The 15,645-nt window shown below is 57.4% G+C and overlaps 2 protein-coding genes and 7 pseudogenes across 2 annotated transcripts; 5 read left to right on the forward strand and 4 right to left on the reverse strand.

The window, feature by feature from the left end:
* The first annotated feature begins 545 nt into the window (after positions 1 to 545).
* On the forward strand, positions 546 to 985 carry LOC128948824 (scale keratin-like; annotated as a pseudogene).
* Positions 986 to 2,461: 1,476 nt separating this feature from the next.
* On the reverse strand, positions 2,462 to 2,901 carry LOC128948825 (scale keratin-like; annotated as a pseudogene).
* Positions 2,902 to 3,924: 1,023 nt separating this feature from the next.
* On the forward strand, positions 3,925 to 4,343 carry LOC128948865 (scale keratin-like). The gene has a single exon (XM_054293627.1). The coding sequence runs from the start codon at positions 3,951 to 3,953 to the stop codon at positions 4,341 to 4,343; it is 393 nt and encodes a 130-aa protein (XP_054149602.1). The 5' UTR covers positions 3,925 to 3,950.
* A 1,481-nt stretch (positions 4,344 to 5,824) lies between these two features.
* LOC128948826 (scale keratin-like) lies at positions 5,825 to 6,451 on the reverse strand (annotated as a pseudogene).
* Positions 6,452 to 7,305: 854 nt separating this feature from the next.
* On the forward strand, positions 7,306 to 7,724 carry LOC128948863 (scale keratin-like). Its single transcript, XM_054293624.1, has one exon. It carries the CDS (start codon positions 7,332 to 7,334, stop codon positions 7,722 to 7,724), a length of 393 nt encoding a protein of 130 aa, XP_054149599.1. The 5' UTR covers positions 7,306 to 7,331.
* A 1,482-nt stretch (positions 7,725 to 9,206) lies between these two features.
* On the reverse strand, positions 9,207 to 9,646 carry LOC128948827 (scale keratin-like; annotated as a pseudogene).
* Positions 9,647 to 10,678: 1,032 nt separating this feature from the next.
* LOC128948828 (scale keratin-like) lies at positions 10,679 to 11,118 on the forward strand (annotated as a pseudogene).
* Positions 11,119 to 12,579: 1,461 nt separating this feature from the next.
* On the reverse strand, positions 12,580 to 13,019 carry LOC128948829 (scale keratin-like; annotated as a pseudogene).
* A 1,019-nt stretch (positions 13,020 to 14,038) lies between these two features.
* On the forward strand, positions 14,039 to 14,478 carry LOC128948830 (scale keratin-like; annotated as a pseudogene).
* The last annotated feature ends 1,167 nt before the right edge of the window (positions 14,479 to 15,645 follow it).

A 15,645-nucleotide genomic window follows, 5' to 3' on the forward strand; every position in this document is an offset into this window, starting at 1 on the left:
GAACCAGATCCCATTTATTTGCCTTCAGTACCAAGGGGTTCCACAATGCTGAGATTACAAATTTCTCCTGTCAGGCCTGATAGTCATAGAGCAAAGAACAGAGAAGATGTCCATATGGCCCAGGCTGAATTCAGCCCTGCCCCACCCCTTTGGACCATTAAATGTGATCCTGAAGCCCTGGGTGCGATCTCAGCTCTCAAGGAAATGACGTGGCAGGAAGGACAAGATCGCTTGGGCAGCGGGATGTGCTGGGCTGGCACGTGGGGGATGCTGACTCAGGGAGGGGCAGGGGCCACACAGCCCTGGTGTCAGCAGCACCAGCAGCAGCAGGGAGTGTCCCCTGTGCAGATTGGCCAGGATGGAGCTGAGCAATGCCCGGGCTGCTATAAAAGCCCTTCCTGGGCCAGAGTGGATCAAGCAGTGCCCTGGCCACCTTCTCCTCCTCAGGAACAAGGGTAAGTGTGCCAGCGCTTCTGCTGGTGGCTCCCTGCTCCAGCCCCAGCCCCTGTGGCTCAGGGGCTGCTGCCCTGGGCTGCTGTCCTGCCATGGCTGCCCTCTCTTGCAGAGCACCCTCGCATCCCACTCCAAGATGTCCTGCTACGACCTGTGCCCACCCAGGACCAGCGCTGACCTGTGCCCAGTGCCCAGGACCAGCGTGGCTGTGCCCCAGCCCATCGCTGAGAGCTGCAACGAGCTGTGTGCCCGCCAGTGCCCCGACTCATCTGCCTTCATCCAGCCCCCACCCGTGGTGGTCACCTTCCCCGGCCCCATCCTCAGCTCCTTCCCCCAGCAGGCCGTGGTGGGCTCCTCCGGAGCACCGGCCTTTGGCGGCTCCCTGGGGCTGGGTGGCCTCTATGGCACCGGCGCCACCCAGGCCTCGGGGGGCCTCTGCACCTTTGGCAGAGCCTACGCTGCTCCCGCCTGCAGCCCTTGCGCCCTGCCCCGCTACAGCAAGAAGCTCTGGGACACCTGCGGGCCCTGCTAGAGCCACCAGCAACAGCCCCAAAGGCTCTGGCGCCGCTTCAGTCCAGCATGGAGAAATTGAGCTCTGCACAAGCTGCCCTGGCCTCCTGCAGCCCGTGACCCCCAGCCTTCCTCCAGCCTGACCACCCTTCTTCTCCCTGCCTCACCCGCCCTTCTTGGTACAATAAAGTTTTCCTGCATCCAATTCCTGTTTCTTTGCCTCCTTTTCTGGAGTAATGAAGATCCATTGGACTGGGGCTGTTCCAAGCGTGGGAGGGGAATTGGTGATGCTGGGGTCACCACTGGAAATGGAAAATCTAAGAGGAAGGGGAAGGTTAAACTGAAGATGCGGTGGGTCACGGAGGTTGAAGTGTAGATGAAATTGAAGTCAGAATGGAAGTGGAAGGACACGAAGGAGAATTTTGGGAGCCAGAGATCTTAGGAGAGAGAGAACTAGGAGAAGGAGAATAAGACACAGGAAAAGAATTAGAGGGAGGAGTAGGAGGAGAAGGAGAAGAAGGAGAAGGGGGAGGAAAAGATGAAGGAGAAGGTGAAGGAGAAGGACAAGGACAAGCACAAGGACAAGGCATTCCGAGCATTCTGCCTGAAGACAGATAGATCCCCCAACTTGCTGGCCCTTGGACCAGGAGCTCTTACACACGTGCAGTTGTGTTGGCGAGTGGTGGGGTTGGTGACAGAGCTTGGAGCCATTCCAGGGCAAAGGCTACCAGAACACCTGCCCCTCTGTGCAACCATGGCTCTGCTAAAGGATCTGGGACTGAAGTCAAAGAGAGACTTCACCATTACTCTTCCCTGTACATTAAATTTCATTGTCATCGAATCCTTCTCCTCTCCCTGCTACGTCTTAGTCTCTCATCTTTATATTTGTCCAAATCCTGGTTTCCCGCCTTCTCTTTCTTCTTCTCCTTCTTCTACTTCCTCTTGTCTTTCTTCTTTACATTCTCCTTCCTCTTCTTATCCTCCTTCTCCTCTTTCTTCTTCTTCTTCCCTCCATCCCACTTCACCTTCCCCTTCTCTTTTTCGTCGTTCTCCTCTTTCTCCTCCTTCTCCTCCTTCTCCTCCTTTTTCTAACCAAGCTTCTTCCCAACATTAGATATCTTTTGATTGTGACTCCATTTTAGTCCCATTTTCTTGCCCACAGTGCTGTCCTCTGTCCCCATTCCTCATGTCCGTCACCTTCCCCTTCAGTCATCCATTGACCTGACAATCCCCAACAACATTTCCCCTCCCACTCTTGGAACTCCTCCTGTTCGCAGACTTACATGATTTGGGAAAGGAGGCAAAGAGACAGTAATTGGATGCAGGAAAATTTTATTGTACCAAGAAGGGCAGGAAAGGCAGGAAGGGGCACAGTGGGCAGGCCAGAGGCAGGCTGGGTGTCACGGGCTGCAGGAGGCCAGGGCAGCTTGTGCAGAGCTCAAGGTGTCCATGCTGGGCTGAGGCGGCACCAGGGCCTTTGGGGCTGTTGCTGGTGGCTCTAGCAGGGCCCGCAGGTGTCCCAGAGCTTCTTGCTGTAGCGGGGCAGGGCGCAAGGGCTGCAGGCAGGAGCAGCGTAGGCTCTGCCAAAGGTGCAGAGGCCCCCCGAGGCCTGGGTGGCGCCGGTGCCATAGAGGCCACCCAGCCCCAGGGAGCCGCCAAAGGCCGGTGCTCCGGAGGAGCCCACCACGGCCTGCTGGGGGAAGGAGCTGAGGATGGGGCCGGGGAAGGTGACCACCACAGGCGGGGGCTGGATGAAGGCAGATGAGTCGGGGCACTGGCGGGCGCACAGCTCGTTGCAGCTCTCAGCGATGGGCTGAGGCACAGCCACGCTGGTCCTGGGCACTGGGCACAGGTCAGCGCTGGTCCTAGGTGGGCACAGGTCGTAGCAGGACATCTTGGAGTGGGATGCGAGGGTGCTCTGCAAGAGAGGGCAGCCATGGCAGGAGAGCAGCCCAGGGCAGCAGCACCTGAGCCACAGGGGCCGGGGTTGGAGCAGGGAGCCACCAGCAGAAGCGCTGGTGCACTTACCCTTGTTCCTGAGGAGAAGAAGGTGGCCAGGGCACAGCTTGCTCCACTCTGGCCCAGACAGGGCTTTTATAGCAGCCCGGGCATTGCTCAGCTCCAGCCTGGCCAATCTGCACAGGGAACACTCCCTGCTGCTGCTGCTGCTGCTGACACCAGGGCTGTGTGGCCCCTGCCCCTCCCTGAGTCAGCATCCCCCAGGTGCCAGCCCAGCACATCCCGCTGCCCAAGTGATCTTGTCCTTCCTGCCACGCCAGGGAATTGATAGCAGGGATGGCATCCAGGAATGGGCTTCAGGATCACATTTAATGGTCCAAAGGGGTGGGGCAGGGCTGGAATCAGCCTGAGCTTAATGGACATCTCTTATCCACACACTGGGAAGATCAGGCGATGTTTGTGATCCCATCCTTGCACAATCCCCTGAGCTCTGAATGTAAGCAGATGGGGTCTGCTTCTTCTGGGCCGTCCAGTGATGCACAAATCCTCTCCATGATTAAGGGTCTTGAAACTCCTCTCCCTGATGCTCCAGCCCCTGACAGGTGTTCTTGGCGTCCATTCCTGAATGTCATTACATTTATCAAGGATCTGACGTGCCAGGAAGGACAAGATCTCTTGGGCAGTGGGATGTGCTGGGCTGGCACCTGGGGGATGCTGAATCAGGGAGGGGCAGGGGCCACACAGCCCTGGTGTCAGCAGCAACAGCAGGGAGTGTTCCCTGTACAGATTGGCCAGGCTGGAGATGAGCAATGCCGGGGCTGCTATAAAAGCCCTGCCTGGGCCAGAGTGGAGCAAGCTGTGCCCTGGCCACCTTCTCTTCCAACAGAACAAGGGTAAGTGCTCCAGCGCTTCTGCTGGTGGCTCCCTGCTCCAGCCCCGGCCCCTGTTGCTCGGGGCGCTGCTGCCCTGGGCTGCTCTCCTGCCATGGCTACCCTCTCTTGCAGAGCACCCTCGCATCCCACTCCAAGATGTCCTGCTACGACCTGTGCCCGCCCAAGAACAGCGCTGAGCTCTGCCCACCCAGGACCAGCGTGGCTGTGCCCCAGCCCATCGCTGAGAGCTGCAACGAGCTGTGCGCCCGCCAGTGCCCCGACTCGTCTGCCTTCATCCAGCCCCCACCCGTGGTGGTCACCTTCCCCGGCCCCATCCTCAGCTCCTTCCCCCAGCAGGCCGTGGTGGGCTCCTCCGGAGCACCGGCCTTTGGCGGCTCCCTGGGGCTGGGCGGCCTCTATGGCACCGGCGCCACCCAGGCCTCGGGGGGCCTCTGCACCTTTGGCAGAGCCTACGCTGCTCCCGCCTGCAGCCCTTGCGCCCTGCCCCGCTACAGCAAGAAGCTTTGGAACACCTGTTGGCCCTGCTAGGTCCAACACCCCAGTAGCCCCTAGACTGCCTCAGACTGGCTCCTCCACCCTGTTCACGTCACCTGCCCCTCTGCCCCTCCTTGCTCCAGACTGTGCCCACATTCCCAATTCCTGCATGGTCCCTCCGGGCTCTTGCTCCTCTTGGCAGCAGCCCCTGCACCAGCCCAGCCTGGAAGAGCAGCTCCCAGGATGCGTGTGGAGAGATTCAGCCTGTGCCTAGTGTGTCTTTCTCCTGTCTGTTCTTTGCTGTACTTGAAATAAAACAGTCTTGCATCAACTGCAGCTTCTCTGTTGTTACTGTCAGGGTTCAGGGTAGAGGGCAGATCTTTCCTGGCCTGCCCATGGGCACGGCAAGCCCAGCCAAGGCAATCTCTCACTACTGTATTTGCCAGGCAGATCTGTCTTTGGGCAGATCCCTCAGCCCTGGCAGATCTCAGCACACACAGCAGCAAAGGTCCAAGAACATTTCAGAAGGCCGTCAACTCCCGTTTGTAGAAGTATAAGTCCATGGAACTTTATGGACCTCCAATCAATCGGTGGAAGAGCAGCATTTTTCTGAGTGACAGGGAGCCATGTAGATGCAAAGACTGCCATGGTGCCAGCCCCTTGTTGTTTCATGGCCCTGAGGAGCAACTTGGGGTTGATATCAAATGAAGTGCCTACTGGTCCTTATGGCTTCAACTTTAAATTCCGTTACGTTTTTGTCTTTGTCCTTGTCTTCGCCTTTGTCCTCGTCTTTGCCTTTGTCCTTGTCATTGTCTTTCTCTACTTGTCTTTGTCTTGGTCTTAGTCTTTGTCTTTGCTATTGTCTTTGTATTTATCATTGCAATTTTCTTTGTCTTTGACTTTCTTTTTCTTGTTCTCTGTCTCTTTCTCCTTGCGTTTTTCTGTTTACAATTGTCTTTTTGTATTTCTTTCTACGTTTATCTTTCAGTTTCTATTTCATTATTCTAACTCTTCTCATCTTCTTATACATATATTTCCTTCTTATTCTTGTCCATTTTCTCATGTCCATTTCCATCTCCGTCTTCTTCACTGTCTTCTTCCCTTTCACCACCTCCTAAGCTGAACCTTTCCCAACGGTCTCCGTCTACTACTTCTAGGACAGCTTGAATTTCATTTCCATGCCCATATCAATATGCAATGTTCTATCCCCACTTCTGTTTAACATTCCCAGTCCCCTTTCATTTTCCATTTCCTTTGGCCATCCCAGCAGCATTATTTCCCCTCACAATGCTGGAACAACCCCATCCCCAGGGGGATTCATGACTCCAGAAAAGGAGGCAAAGAAACAGAAATTGGAGGCAGGAAAACTTTATTGAGCCAAGAAGGGCAGGAGAGGCAGGGAGAGGGAGGGTGGGCAGGCCGGAGGCAGGCCGGGTGTCAGGGGCTGCAGGAGGCCAGGGCAGCTTGCGCAGAGCTCAGCTTCTCCATGCTGGGCTGAGGCGGCACCACGGTCTTTGGGACTGTTGCTGGTGGCTCTAGCAGGGCCCACAGGTGTCCCAGAGCTTCTTGCTGTAGCGGGGCAGGGTGCAAGGGCTGCAGGCAGGAGCAGCGTAGGCTCTGCCAAAGGTGCAGAGGCCCCCCGAGGCCTGGGTGGCGCCGGCCCCATAGAGGCCGCCCAGCCCCAGGGAGCCGCCAAAGGCCGGTGGTCCGGAGGAGCCCACCACGGCCTGCTGGGGGAAGGAGCTGAGGATGGGGCCGGGGAAGGTGACCACCACGGGCGGGGGCTGGATGAAGGCAGACGAGTCGGGGCACTGGCGGGCGCACAGCTCGTTGCAGCTCTCAGCGATGGGCTGGGGCACAGCCACGCTGGTCCTGGGCACTGGGCACAGCTCAGCGCTGGTCCTGGGTGGGCACAGGTCGTAGTAGGACATCTTGGAGTGGGATGCGAGGGTGCTCTGCAAGAGAGGGCAGCTATGGCAGGAGAGCAGCCCAGGGCAGCAGCGCCTGAGCCACAGGGGCCGGGGCTGGAGCAGGGAGCCACCAGCAGAAGCGCTGGCACACTTACCCTTGTTCCAGAGGAGGAGAAGGTGGCCAGGGCACTGCTTGCTCCACTCTGGCCCAGGCAGGGCTTTTATAGCAGCCCTGGCATTGCTCAGCTCCATCCTGGCCAATCTGCACAGGGGACACTCCCTGCTGCTGCTGCTGCTGCTGACACCAGGGCTGTGTGGCCCCTGCCCCTCCCTGAGTCAGCATCCCCCAGGTGCCAGCCCAGCACATCCTGCTGCCCAAGTGACCCTGTCCTTCCCGCCATGCCACATATTTGATAAAGAGAACGACACCCAGTAATGGGGTCCAGGAACACCTTTAATGGCCCAAATAGGTGGGGCAGGGCTGGAATCATACTGGGCCAGATGGATATCTTGACTCTTTGCACTGTAAAGATCAGGATGGACAGAAGTCTTTGTTACCAGTTTCATGGAAAGCCCTGGGCACTGACTCCATGCATATGGGGTCTGGTTTGGCTGGGTACTCCTCTGATGCACAGAACTTCTCCATGATGAAGGCTCTGGCCACACCTGCCCCTTATGCTCCAGGTCCTGACATGTGTTCCTCATACCCCTTCCTGGGTGCCATCCTGGCTATCAAGGATCTGACGTGGCAGGAAGGATCAAGATGGCTTCAGTAGCGGGATGTGCTGGGCTGGCACGTGGGGGATGCTGAATCAGGCAGGAGCAGGGGCCGCACAGCCCAGGTGTCAGCAGCAGCAGCAGCAGCAGCAGGAGGGAGTGTCCCCTGTGCAGATTGGCCAGGATGGAGCTGAGCAATGCCCGGGCTGCTATAAAAGCCCTGCCTGGGCCAGAGTGGATCAAGCAGTGCCCTGGCCACCTTCTTCTCCTCAGGAACAAGGGTAAGTGTGCCAGCACTTCTGCAGGCGACTCCCTGCTCCAGCCCCAAGCCATGAGGCTGGGGCGCTGCTGCCCTGGGCTGCTCTCCTGCCATGGTTGCCCTCTCTTGCAGAGCACCTTCGCATCCCACTCCAAGATGTCCTGCTACGACCTGTGCCCGCCCAAGAACAGCGCTGAGCTGTGCCCACCCAGGACCAGCGTGGCTGTGCCCCAGCCCATTGCTGAGAGCTGCAACGAGCTGTGCGCCCGCCAGTGCCCCGACTCGTCCGCCTTCATCCAGCCCCCGCCCGTGGTGGTCACCTTCCCCGGCCCCATCCTCAGCTCCTTCCCCCAGCAGGCCGTGGTGGGCTCCTCCGGAGCACCGGCCTTTGGTGGCTCCCTGGGGCTGGGCGGCCTCTATGGCGCCGGCGCCACCCAGGCCTCGGGGGGCCTCTGCACCTTTGGCAGAGCCTACGCTGCTCCTGCCTGCAGCCCTTGCTCCCTGCCCCGCTACAGCAAGAAGCTTTGGAACACCTGTTGGCCCTGCTAGGTCCAACACCCCAGCAGCCCCTAGACTGCCTCAGACTCGCTCCTCCACCCTGTTCACGTCACCTGCCCCTCTGCCCCTCCTTGCTCCAGACTGTGCCCACATTCCCAATTCCTGCATGGTCCCTCCGGGCTCTTGCTCCTCTTGGCAGCAGCCCCTGCACCAGCCCAGCCTGGAAGAGCAGCTCCCAGGATGCGTGTGGAGAGATTCAGCCTGTGCCTAGTGTGTCTTTCTCCTGTCTGTTCTTTGCTGTACTTGAAATAAAACAGTCTTGCATCAACTGCAGCTTCTCTGTTGTTACTGTCAGGGTTCAGGGTAGAGGGCAGATCTTTCCTGGCCTGCCCATGGGCACGGCAAGCCCAGCCAAGGCAATCTCTCACTACTGTATTTGCCAGGCAGATCTGTCTTTGGGCAGATCCCTCAGCCCTGGCAGATCTCAGCACACACAGCAGCAAAGGTCCAAGAACATTTCAGAAGGCCGTCAACTCCCGTTTGTAGAAGTATAAGTCCATGGAACTTTATGGACCTCCAATCAATCGGTGGAAGAGCAGCATTTTTCTGAGTGACAGGGAGCCATGTAGATGCAAAGACTGCCATGGTGCCAGCCCCTTGTTGTTTCATGGCCCTGGGAAGCAACTTGGGGTTGATATCAAATGAAGTGCCTACTGGTCCTTATGGCTTCAACTTTAAATTCCGTTACGTTTTTGTCTTTGTCCTTGTCTTCGCCTTTGTCCTCGTCTTTGCCTTTGTCCTTGTCATTGTCTTTCTCTACTTGTCTTTGTCTTGGTCTTAGTCTTTGTCTTTGCTATTGTCTTTGTATTTATCATTGCAATTTTCTTTGTCTTTGACTTTCTTTTTCTTGTTCTCTGTCTCTTTCTCCTTGCGTTTTTCTGTTTACAATTGTCTTTTTGTATTTCTTTTTACGTTTATCTTTCAGTTTCTATTTCATTATTCTAACTGCTTCTCATCTTCTTATACATATATCTCCTTCTTATTCTTGTCCATTTTCTCATGTCCATTTCCATCTCCGTCTTCTTCACTGTCTTCTTCCCTTTCACCACCTCCTAAGCTGAACCTTTCCCAACGGTCTCCGTCTACTACTTCTAGGACAGCTTGAATTTCATTTCCATGCCCATATCAATATGCAATGTTCTATCCCCACTTCTGTTTAACATTCCCAGTCCCCTTTCATTTTCCATTTCCTTTGGCCATCCCAGCAGCATTATTTCCCCTCACAATGCTGGAACAACCCCATCCCCAGGGGGATTCATGACTCCAGAAAAGGAGGCAAAGAAACAGAAATTGGAGGCAGGAAAACTTTATTGAGCCAAGAAGGGCAGGAGAGGCAGGGAGAGGGAGGGTGGGCAGGCCGGAGGCAGGCTGGGTGTCACGGGCTGCAGGAGGCCAGGGCAGCTTGCGCAGAGCTCAGCTTCTCCATGCTGGGCTGAGGCGGCACCAGGGTCTTTGGGACTGTTGCTGGTGGCTCTAGCAGGGCCCACAGGTGTCCCAGAGCTTCTTGCTGTAGCGGGGCAGGGTGCAAGGGCTGCAGGCAGGAGCAGCGTACGCTCTGCCAAAGGTGCAGAGGCCTCCCGAGGCCTGGGTGGCGCCGGCCCCATAGAGGCCGCCCAGCCCCAGGGAGCCGCCAAAGGCTGGTGCTCCGGAGGAGCCCACCACGGCCTGCTGGGGGAAGGAGCTGAGGATGGGGCCGGGGAAGGTGACCACCACGGGTGGGGGCTGGATGAAGGCAGACGAGTCGGGGCACTGGCGGGCGCACAGCTCATTGCAGCTCTCAGCAATGGGCTGGGGCACAGCCACGCTGGTCCTGGGCACTGGGCACAGGTCAGCGCTGGTCCTGGGCGGGCACAGGTCGTAGCAGGACATCTTGGAGTGGGATGCGAGGGTGCTCTGCAAGAGAGGGCAGCCATGACAGGAGAGCAGCCCAGGGCAGCAGCGCCCCAGCCACAGGGGCCGGGGTTGGAGCAGGGAGCCACCAGCAGAAGTGCTGGCACACTTACCCTTGTTCCTGAGGAGGAGAAGGTGGCCAGGGCACTGCTTGCTCCACTCTGGCCCAGGCAGGGCTTTTATAGCAGCCCTGGCATTGCTCAGCTCCATCCTGGCCAATCTGCACAGGGGACACTCCCTGCTGCTTCTGCTGCTGCTGCGGCTGCTGACACCAGGGCTGTGTGGCCCCTGCCCCTCCCTGAGTCAGCATCCCCCAAGTGCCAGCCCAGCACATCCTGCTGCCCAAGTGATCCTCTCCTTCCCGCCATGCCACATATTTGATAAAGAGAACGACACCCAGTAATGGGGTCCAGGAACATCTTTAATGGCCCAAATGGGTGGGTCAGGGCTGGAATCATACTGGGCCAGATGGATATCTTGACTCTTTGCACTGTGAAGATCAGGATGGACAGAAGTCTTTGTTGCCAGTTTCATGGAAAGCCCTGGGCACTGACTCTATGCATATGGGGTCTGGTTTGGCTGGGTACTCCTCTGATGCACAGAACTTCTCCATGACGAAGGCTCTGGCCACACCTGCCCCTTATGCTCCAGGTCCTGACATGTGTTCCTCATACCCCTTCCTGGGTGCCATCCTGGCTATCAAGGATCTGACGTGGCAGGAAGGATCAAGATGGCTTCAGTAGTGGGATGTGCTGGGCTGGCGCCTGGGGGATGCTGAATCAGGCAGGAGCAGGGGCCGCACAGCCCAGGTGTCAGCAGCAGCAGCAGCAGCAGCAGCAGGGAGTGTCCCCTGTGCAGATTGGCCAGGATGGAGCTGAGCAATGCCCGGGCTGCTATAAAAGCCCTGCCTGGGCCAGAGTGGATCAAGCAGTGCCCTGGCCACCTTCTTCTCCTCAGGAACAAGGGTAAGTGTGCCAGCACTTCTGCTGGTGGCTCCCTGCTCCAGCCCCAGGCCATGAGGCTGGGGCGCTGCTGCCCTGGGCTGCTCTCCTGCCATGGTTGCCCTCTCTTGCAGAGCACCTTCGCATCCCACTCCAAGATGTCCTGCTACGACCTGTGCCCGCCCAGGACCAGCGCTGAGCTGTGCCCAGTGCCCAGGACCAGCGTGGCTGTGCCCCAGCCCATTGCTGAGAGCTGCAATGAGCTGTGCGCCCGCCAGTGCCCCGACTCATCTGCCTTCATCCAGCCCCCGCCCGTGGTGGTCACCTTCCCCGGCCCCATCCTCAGCTCCTTCCCCCAGCAGGCCGTGGTGGGCTCCTCCGGAGCACCGGCCTTTGGCGGCTCCCTGGGGCTGGGCGGCCTCTATGGCACCGGCGCCACCCAGGCCTCGGGGGGCCTCTGCACCTTTGGCAGAGCCTACGCTGCTCCCGCCTGCAGCCCTTGCGCCCTGCCCCGCTACAGCAAGAAGCTCTGGAACACCTGCGGGCCCTGCTAGAGCCACCAGCAACAGCCCCAAATGACCTGGTGCCGCCTCAGCCCAGCATGGAGAACTTGAGCTCTGCACAAGCTGCCCTTGCCTCCTGCAGCCTGTGACACCCACCCTGCCTCAGGCCTGACCACTCTCCCTCTCTCTTTCTCTCCTGCTCTTCTTGGCTCAATAAAGTTTTCCTGCATCGAATTCCTGTTTCTTTGCCTCCTTTTCTGGAATAATGAAGATCCATTGGACTGGGGCTGTTCCAAGTGTGGGAGGGGAATTGGTGATGCTAGGGTCGACACTGGGAATGGAAAATCTAAAAGGACGCAGAAGGTTAAACTGAAGATGCGGTGGGTCACGGAGGTTGAAGTGTAGATGAAATTGAAATCAGTATGGAAGTGGAGGATACGAAGGAGAACTTTGGGAACCGGAGATGTGAGGAGAGAGAGAACCAGGCAAAGGAGAATAAGACACAGTAGAAAAATAGAGGGCGGAGGAGAAGAAGTTGAAGGAGGAGAAAGAGGTCAAGTGCAAGGACAAGCACAAGCACAAGGAGGAGGAGCTCCAAGCACTCCTCCTGAAGAAAGACAGATTCCCTGACTTGCTGGCCATGAGACCAGTCGCTCTTACACGTGTGCAGTTGTGTTTGCAAAGAGTGGGCTAGGAAATGAAGTTTGGACCCATTCCAGGGCGAAGTCTACCAGAGCTTCTGTTCCTCTATGCTGCCATGGCTCTGCTAAAGGACCTGGGACAGAAGTCAGACAAACTTCCCCATTAGTCTTCAGTATATGATAAATTTCTTTGTCATCAACTTCTCCTTCCCCTTCTGTGTCTTACTCTATCTTCTTTATATTTTTCCAAATCCTTGTTTCCCATCTTCTCTTTCCTCTTCTCCTTCTTCTACTTCCTCTTGTCTTTCTTCTTCAGGTTCTCTTTCCTCTTCTTAACCTCCTTCTCCTCCTTCCTCTTCCCCTTCTCTTCCTCAGACTTCTCCTTCCCCTTGCCGTTCTTGTGCTTCTCATCCTTCTCATCCTTCTCATCCTTCTACTCTTTCTCCTCTGTCTCCTAACCCAGCCCCTTCCCGACATTCTCTATGTTTTGATTAAATGTGTATTTTTGTTTCATTTATTTTGCACATTTCTGTCCTCTGTCCCTGTCCCTCACCTCTTTCCCCTTCCCATTCAATTTTGCATTGCCCCTGGCCATCCCCCAACCCTATTTCCCTTCTCACGAACTCCTAGGAACTCCCCCATGCCTACGGATATCTTAGTTTTGGCAAAGGAGGCAAAGAGACAGGAATTGGATGCAGAAAAGCTTTATTGCATCAACAAGGGCAGGAGACGAAGAGAGAGGGAGGGCGGGGAGGCCGGAGGCAGGCCAGGTGTCACTCGCTGCAAGAGGCCAGGGCAGCTTGTGCAGAGCTCAATTTCTCCATACTCAGCTGATGCGGTGCCAGGGCCTGTGAGGCTGTTGCTGGTGGCTCTAGCAGGGCCCGCAGGTGTCCCAGAGCTTCTTGCTGTAGCGGGGCAGGGCGCAAGGGCTGCAGGCAGGAGCAGCGTAGGCTCTGCCAAAGGTGCAGAGGCCTCCCGAGGCCTGGGTGGCGCCGGTGCCATAGAGGCCGCCCAGCCCCAGGGAGCCGCCAAAGGCCGGTGCTCCGGAGGAGCCCACCACGGCCTGCTGGGGGAAGGAGCTGAGGATGGGGCCGGGGAAGGTGACCACCACGGGAGGGGGCTGGATGAAGGCAGACGAGTCGGGGCACTGGCGGGCGCACAGCTCGTTGCAGCTCTCAGCGATGGGCTGGGGCACAGCCACGCTGGTCCTGGGCACTGGGCACAGCTCAGCGCTGGTCCTGGGTGGGCACAGGTCGTAGCAGGACATCTTGGAGTGGGATGCGAGGGTGCTCTGCAAGAGAGGGCAGCCATGGCAGGAGAGCAGCCCAGGGCAGCAGCACCCAAGCCTCAGGGGCCGGGGTTGGAGCAGGGAGCCACCAGCAGAAGTGCTGGCACACTTACCCTTGTTCCCGAGGAGGAGAAGGTGGCCAGGGCACTGCTTGCTCCACTCTGGCCCTGGCAGGGCTTTTATAGCAACCATGGGGATTGCTCAGCTCCAGCCTGGCCAATCAGCACAGGGAACACTCCCTGCTGCTGCTGCTGCTGACACCAGGGCTGTGCAGCCCCTGCCCCTCCCTGAGTCAGCATCCCCCAGGTGCCAGCCCAGCACATCCCACTGCCCAAGTGATCTTTGCCTTCCTGACACGTGAGGGACTCCATAGCAGGAATGGCACCCCAGAATGGGGTCCAGGAACACCAGTAAGGAGCTGGAGCATCAGGGGTAGGAATTTCAGGAGCCTTTAACGTGGAGGGCATGGGTGCATCACAGAACAGCCCAGCAGAACCAGACCACATGTCTTTGCCCTCGGAGCACTGGAGGTTCCACATGGCTGAGTTCAAAGGCTTGTCCAGTCAGGCCTGATCTTCATAGAGCAAAGAGCAGAGATGTCCATCTGGCCCAGGCTGATTCCAGCCCTGCCCCACCCCTTTGGACCATTAAAGATGTTCCTGGAGCCCATTCCTGGGTGCCATTGTGTTTATCAAGTATGTGAAGTGGCAGGAAGGACGATCAGTTGGTCAGCAGGATGTGCTGGGCTGGCACGTGGGGGATGCTGACTCAGGGAGGGGCAGGGGCCACACAGCCCTGGTGTCAGCAGCAGCAGCAGCAGCAGGAGGGAGTGTCCCCTGTGCAGATTGGCCAGGCTGGAGCTGAGCAATCCCCATGCTTGCTATAAAAGCCCTGCCTGGGCCAGAGTGGAGCAAGCTGTGCCCTGGCCACCTTCTCCTCCTCGGGAACAAGGGTAAGTGTGCCAGCACTTCTGCTGGGGGCTCCCTGCTCCAGCCCCAGGCCATGAGGCTGGGGCGCTGCTGCCCTGGGCTGCTCTCCTGCCATGGCTACGCTCTCTTGCAGAGCACCCTCGCATCCCACTCCAAGATGTCCTGCTACGACCTGTGCCCACCCAGGACCAGCGCTGAGCTGTGCCCAGTGCCCAGGACCAGCGTGGCTGTGCCCCAGCCCATCGCTGAGAGCTGCAACGAGCTGTGCGCCCGCCAGTGCCCCGACTCATCTGCCTTCATCCAGCCCCCACCCGTGGTGGTCACCTTCCCCGGCCCCATCCTCAGCTCCTTCCCCCAGCAGGCCGTGGTGGGCTCCTCCGGAGCACCGGCCTTTGGCGGCTCCCTGGGGCTGGGCGGCCTCTATGGCGCCGGCGCCACCCAGGCCTCGGGGGGCCTCTGCACCTTTGGCAGAGCCTACGCTGCTCCCGCCTGCAGCCCTTGCGCCCTGCCCCGCTACAGCAAGAAGCTCTGGGACACCTGCGGGCCCTGCTAGAGCCACCAGCAACAGCCCCAAAGGCCGTGGCACCGCCTCAGCCCAGCATGGAGAAATTGAGCTCTGCACAGGCTGCCCTGGCCTCCTGCAGCCCATGACACCCACCCTGCCTCCAGCCTGACCACCCTTCTTCTCCCTGCCTCTCCTGCCCTTCTTGGTACAATAAAGTTTTCCTGCATCCAATTCCTGTTTCTTTGCCTCCTTTTCTGGAGTAATGAAGATCCGTTGGACTGGGGCTGTTCCAAGCATGGGAGGGGAATTGGTGATGCTGGGGTCACCACTGGGAATGGAAAATCTAAGAGGAAGGGGAGGTTTAAACTGAATATGCTGTGGGTCACGGAGGTTGCAGTGGAGATGAAATTGAAATCAGTATGGAAGTGGAAGGATACGAAGGAGATCTTTGGGAACCGGAGATGTGAGGAGAGAGAGAACCTGGCAAAGGAGAATGAGACACAGGAAAAGAAATAGAGCGAGGAGGAGATGGAGAAGAAGTTGAAGGAGGAGAAAGAGAAGGACAAGTACAAGGACAAGCACAAGCACCAGGAGAAGGATCTCCAAGCACTCCTCCTGAAGAAAGACAGATCCCCTGACTTGCTGGCCATGAGACCAGTGGCTCTTACACATGTGCAGTTGCGTTGGGAAAGAGTGGGCTTGGAAATGGAGTTTGGACCCATTCCAGGGCGAAGTCTACCAGAGCTTCTGTTCCTCTATGCTGCCATGGCTCTGCTAAAGGACCTGGGACAGAAGTCAGACAGACTTCCCCATTAGTCTTCAGTGTACGATAAAGTTATTTGTCATCAACTTCTTCTCCTTCCCCTCTATGTCTTACTCTATCTTCTTTTTATTCGTTCAAATCCTTGTTTCCCATCTTCTATTTCCTCTTCTCCTTCTTCTACTTCCTCCTGTATTTCTTCTTCCGGTTCTCTTTCCTCTTCTTAACCTCCTTCTCCTCCTTCCTCTTCCCCTTCTCTTCCTCCGACTTCTCCTTCCCCTTGCCCTTCTTGTGCTTCTCATCCTTCTCATCCTTCTACTCTTTCTCCTCTGTCTCCTAAGCCAGCCCCTTCCCAACATTCTGTATGTTTTGATTTAGTGTGAATTTTTGTTTCATTTACTTGTCCACATTACTCTCCTCTGTCCCTGTCCCTCACCTCTTTCCCATTAGCATTC

The sequence above is a fragment of the Melozone crissalis genome, unplaced genomic scaffold (assembly GCF_028551555.1).
Source record: "Melozone crissalis strain CALT ecotype California unplaced genomic scaffold, PUWL_Pcris_2 ptg000161l_1, whole genome shotgun sequence".
Classification (NCBI taxonomy): domain Eukaryota; kingdom Metazoa; phylum Chordata; class Aves; order Passeriformes; family Passerellidae; genus Melozone; species Melozone crissalis.

What these genes read in the sequence shown, in the direction of transcription:
- LOC128948865 (XM_054293627.1), top strand. Translation starts at nt 3,951, where the DNA reads ATGTCCTGCTACGACCTGTGCCCGCCCAAGAACAGCGCTGAGCTCTGC.
- LOC128948863 (XM_054293624.1), top strand. Translation starts at nt 7,332, where the DNA reads ATGTCCTGCTACGACCTGTGCCCGCCCAAGAACAGCGCTGAGCTGTGC.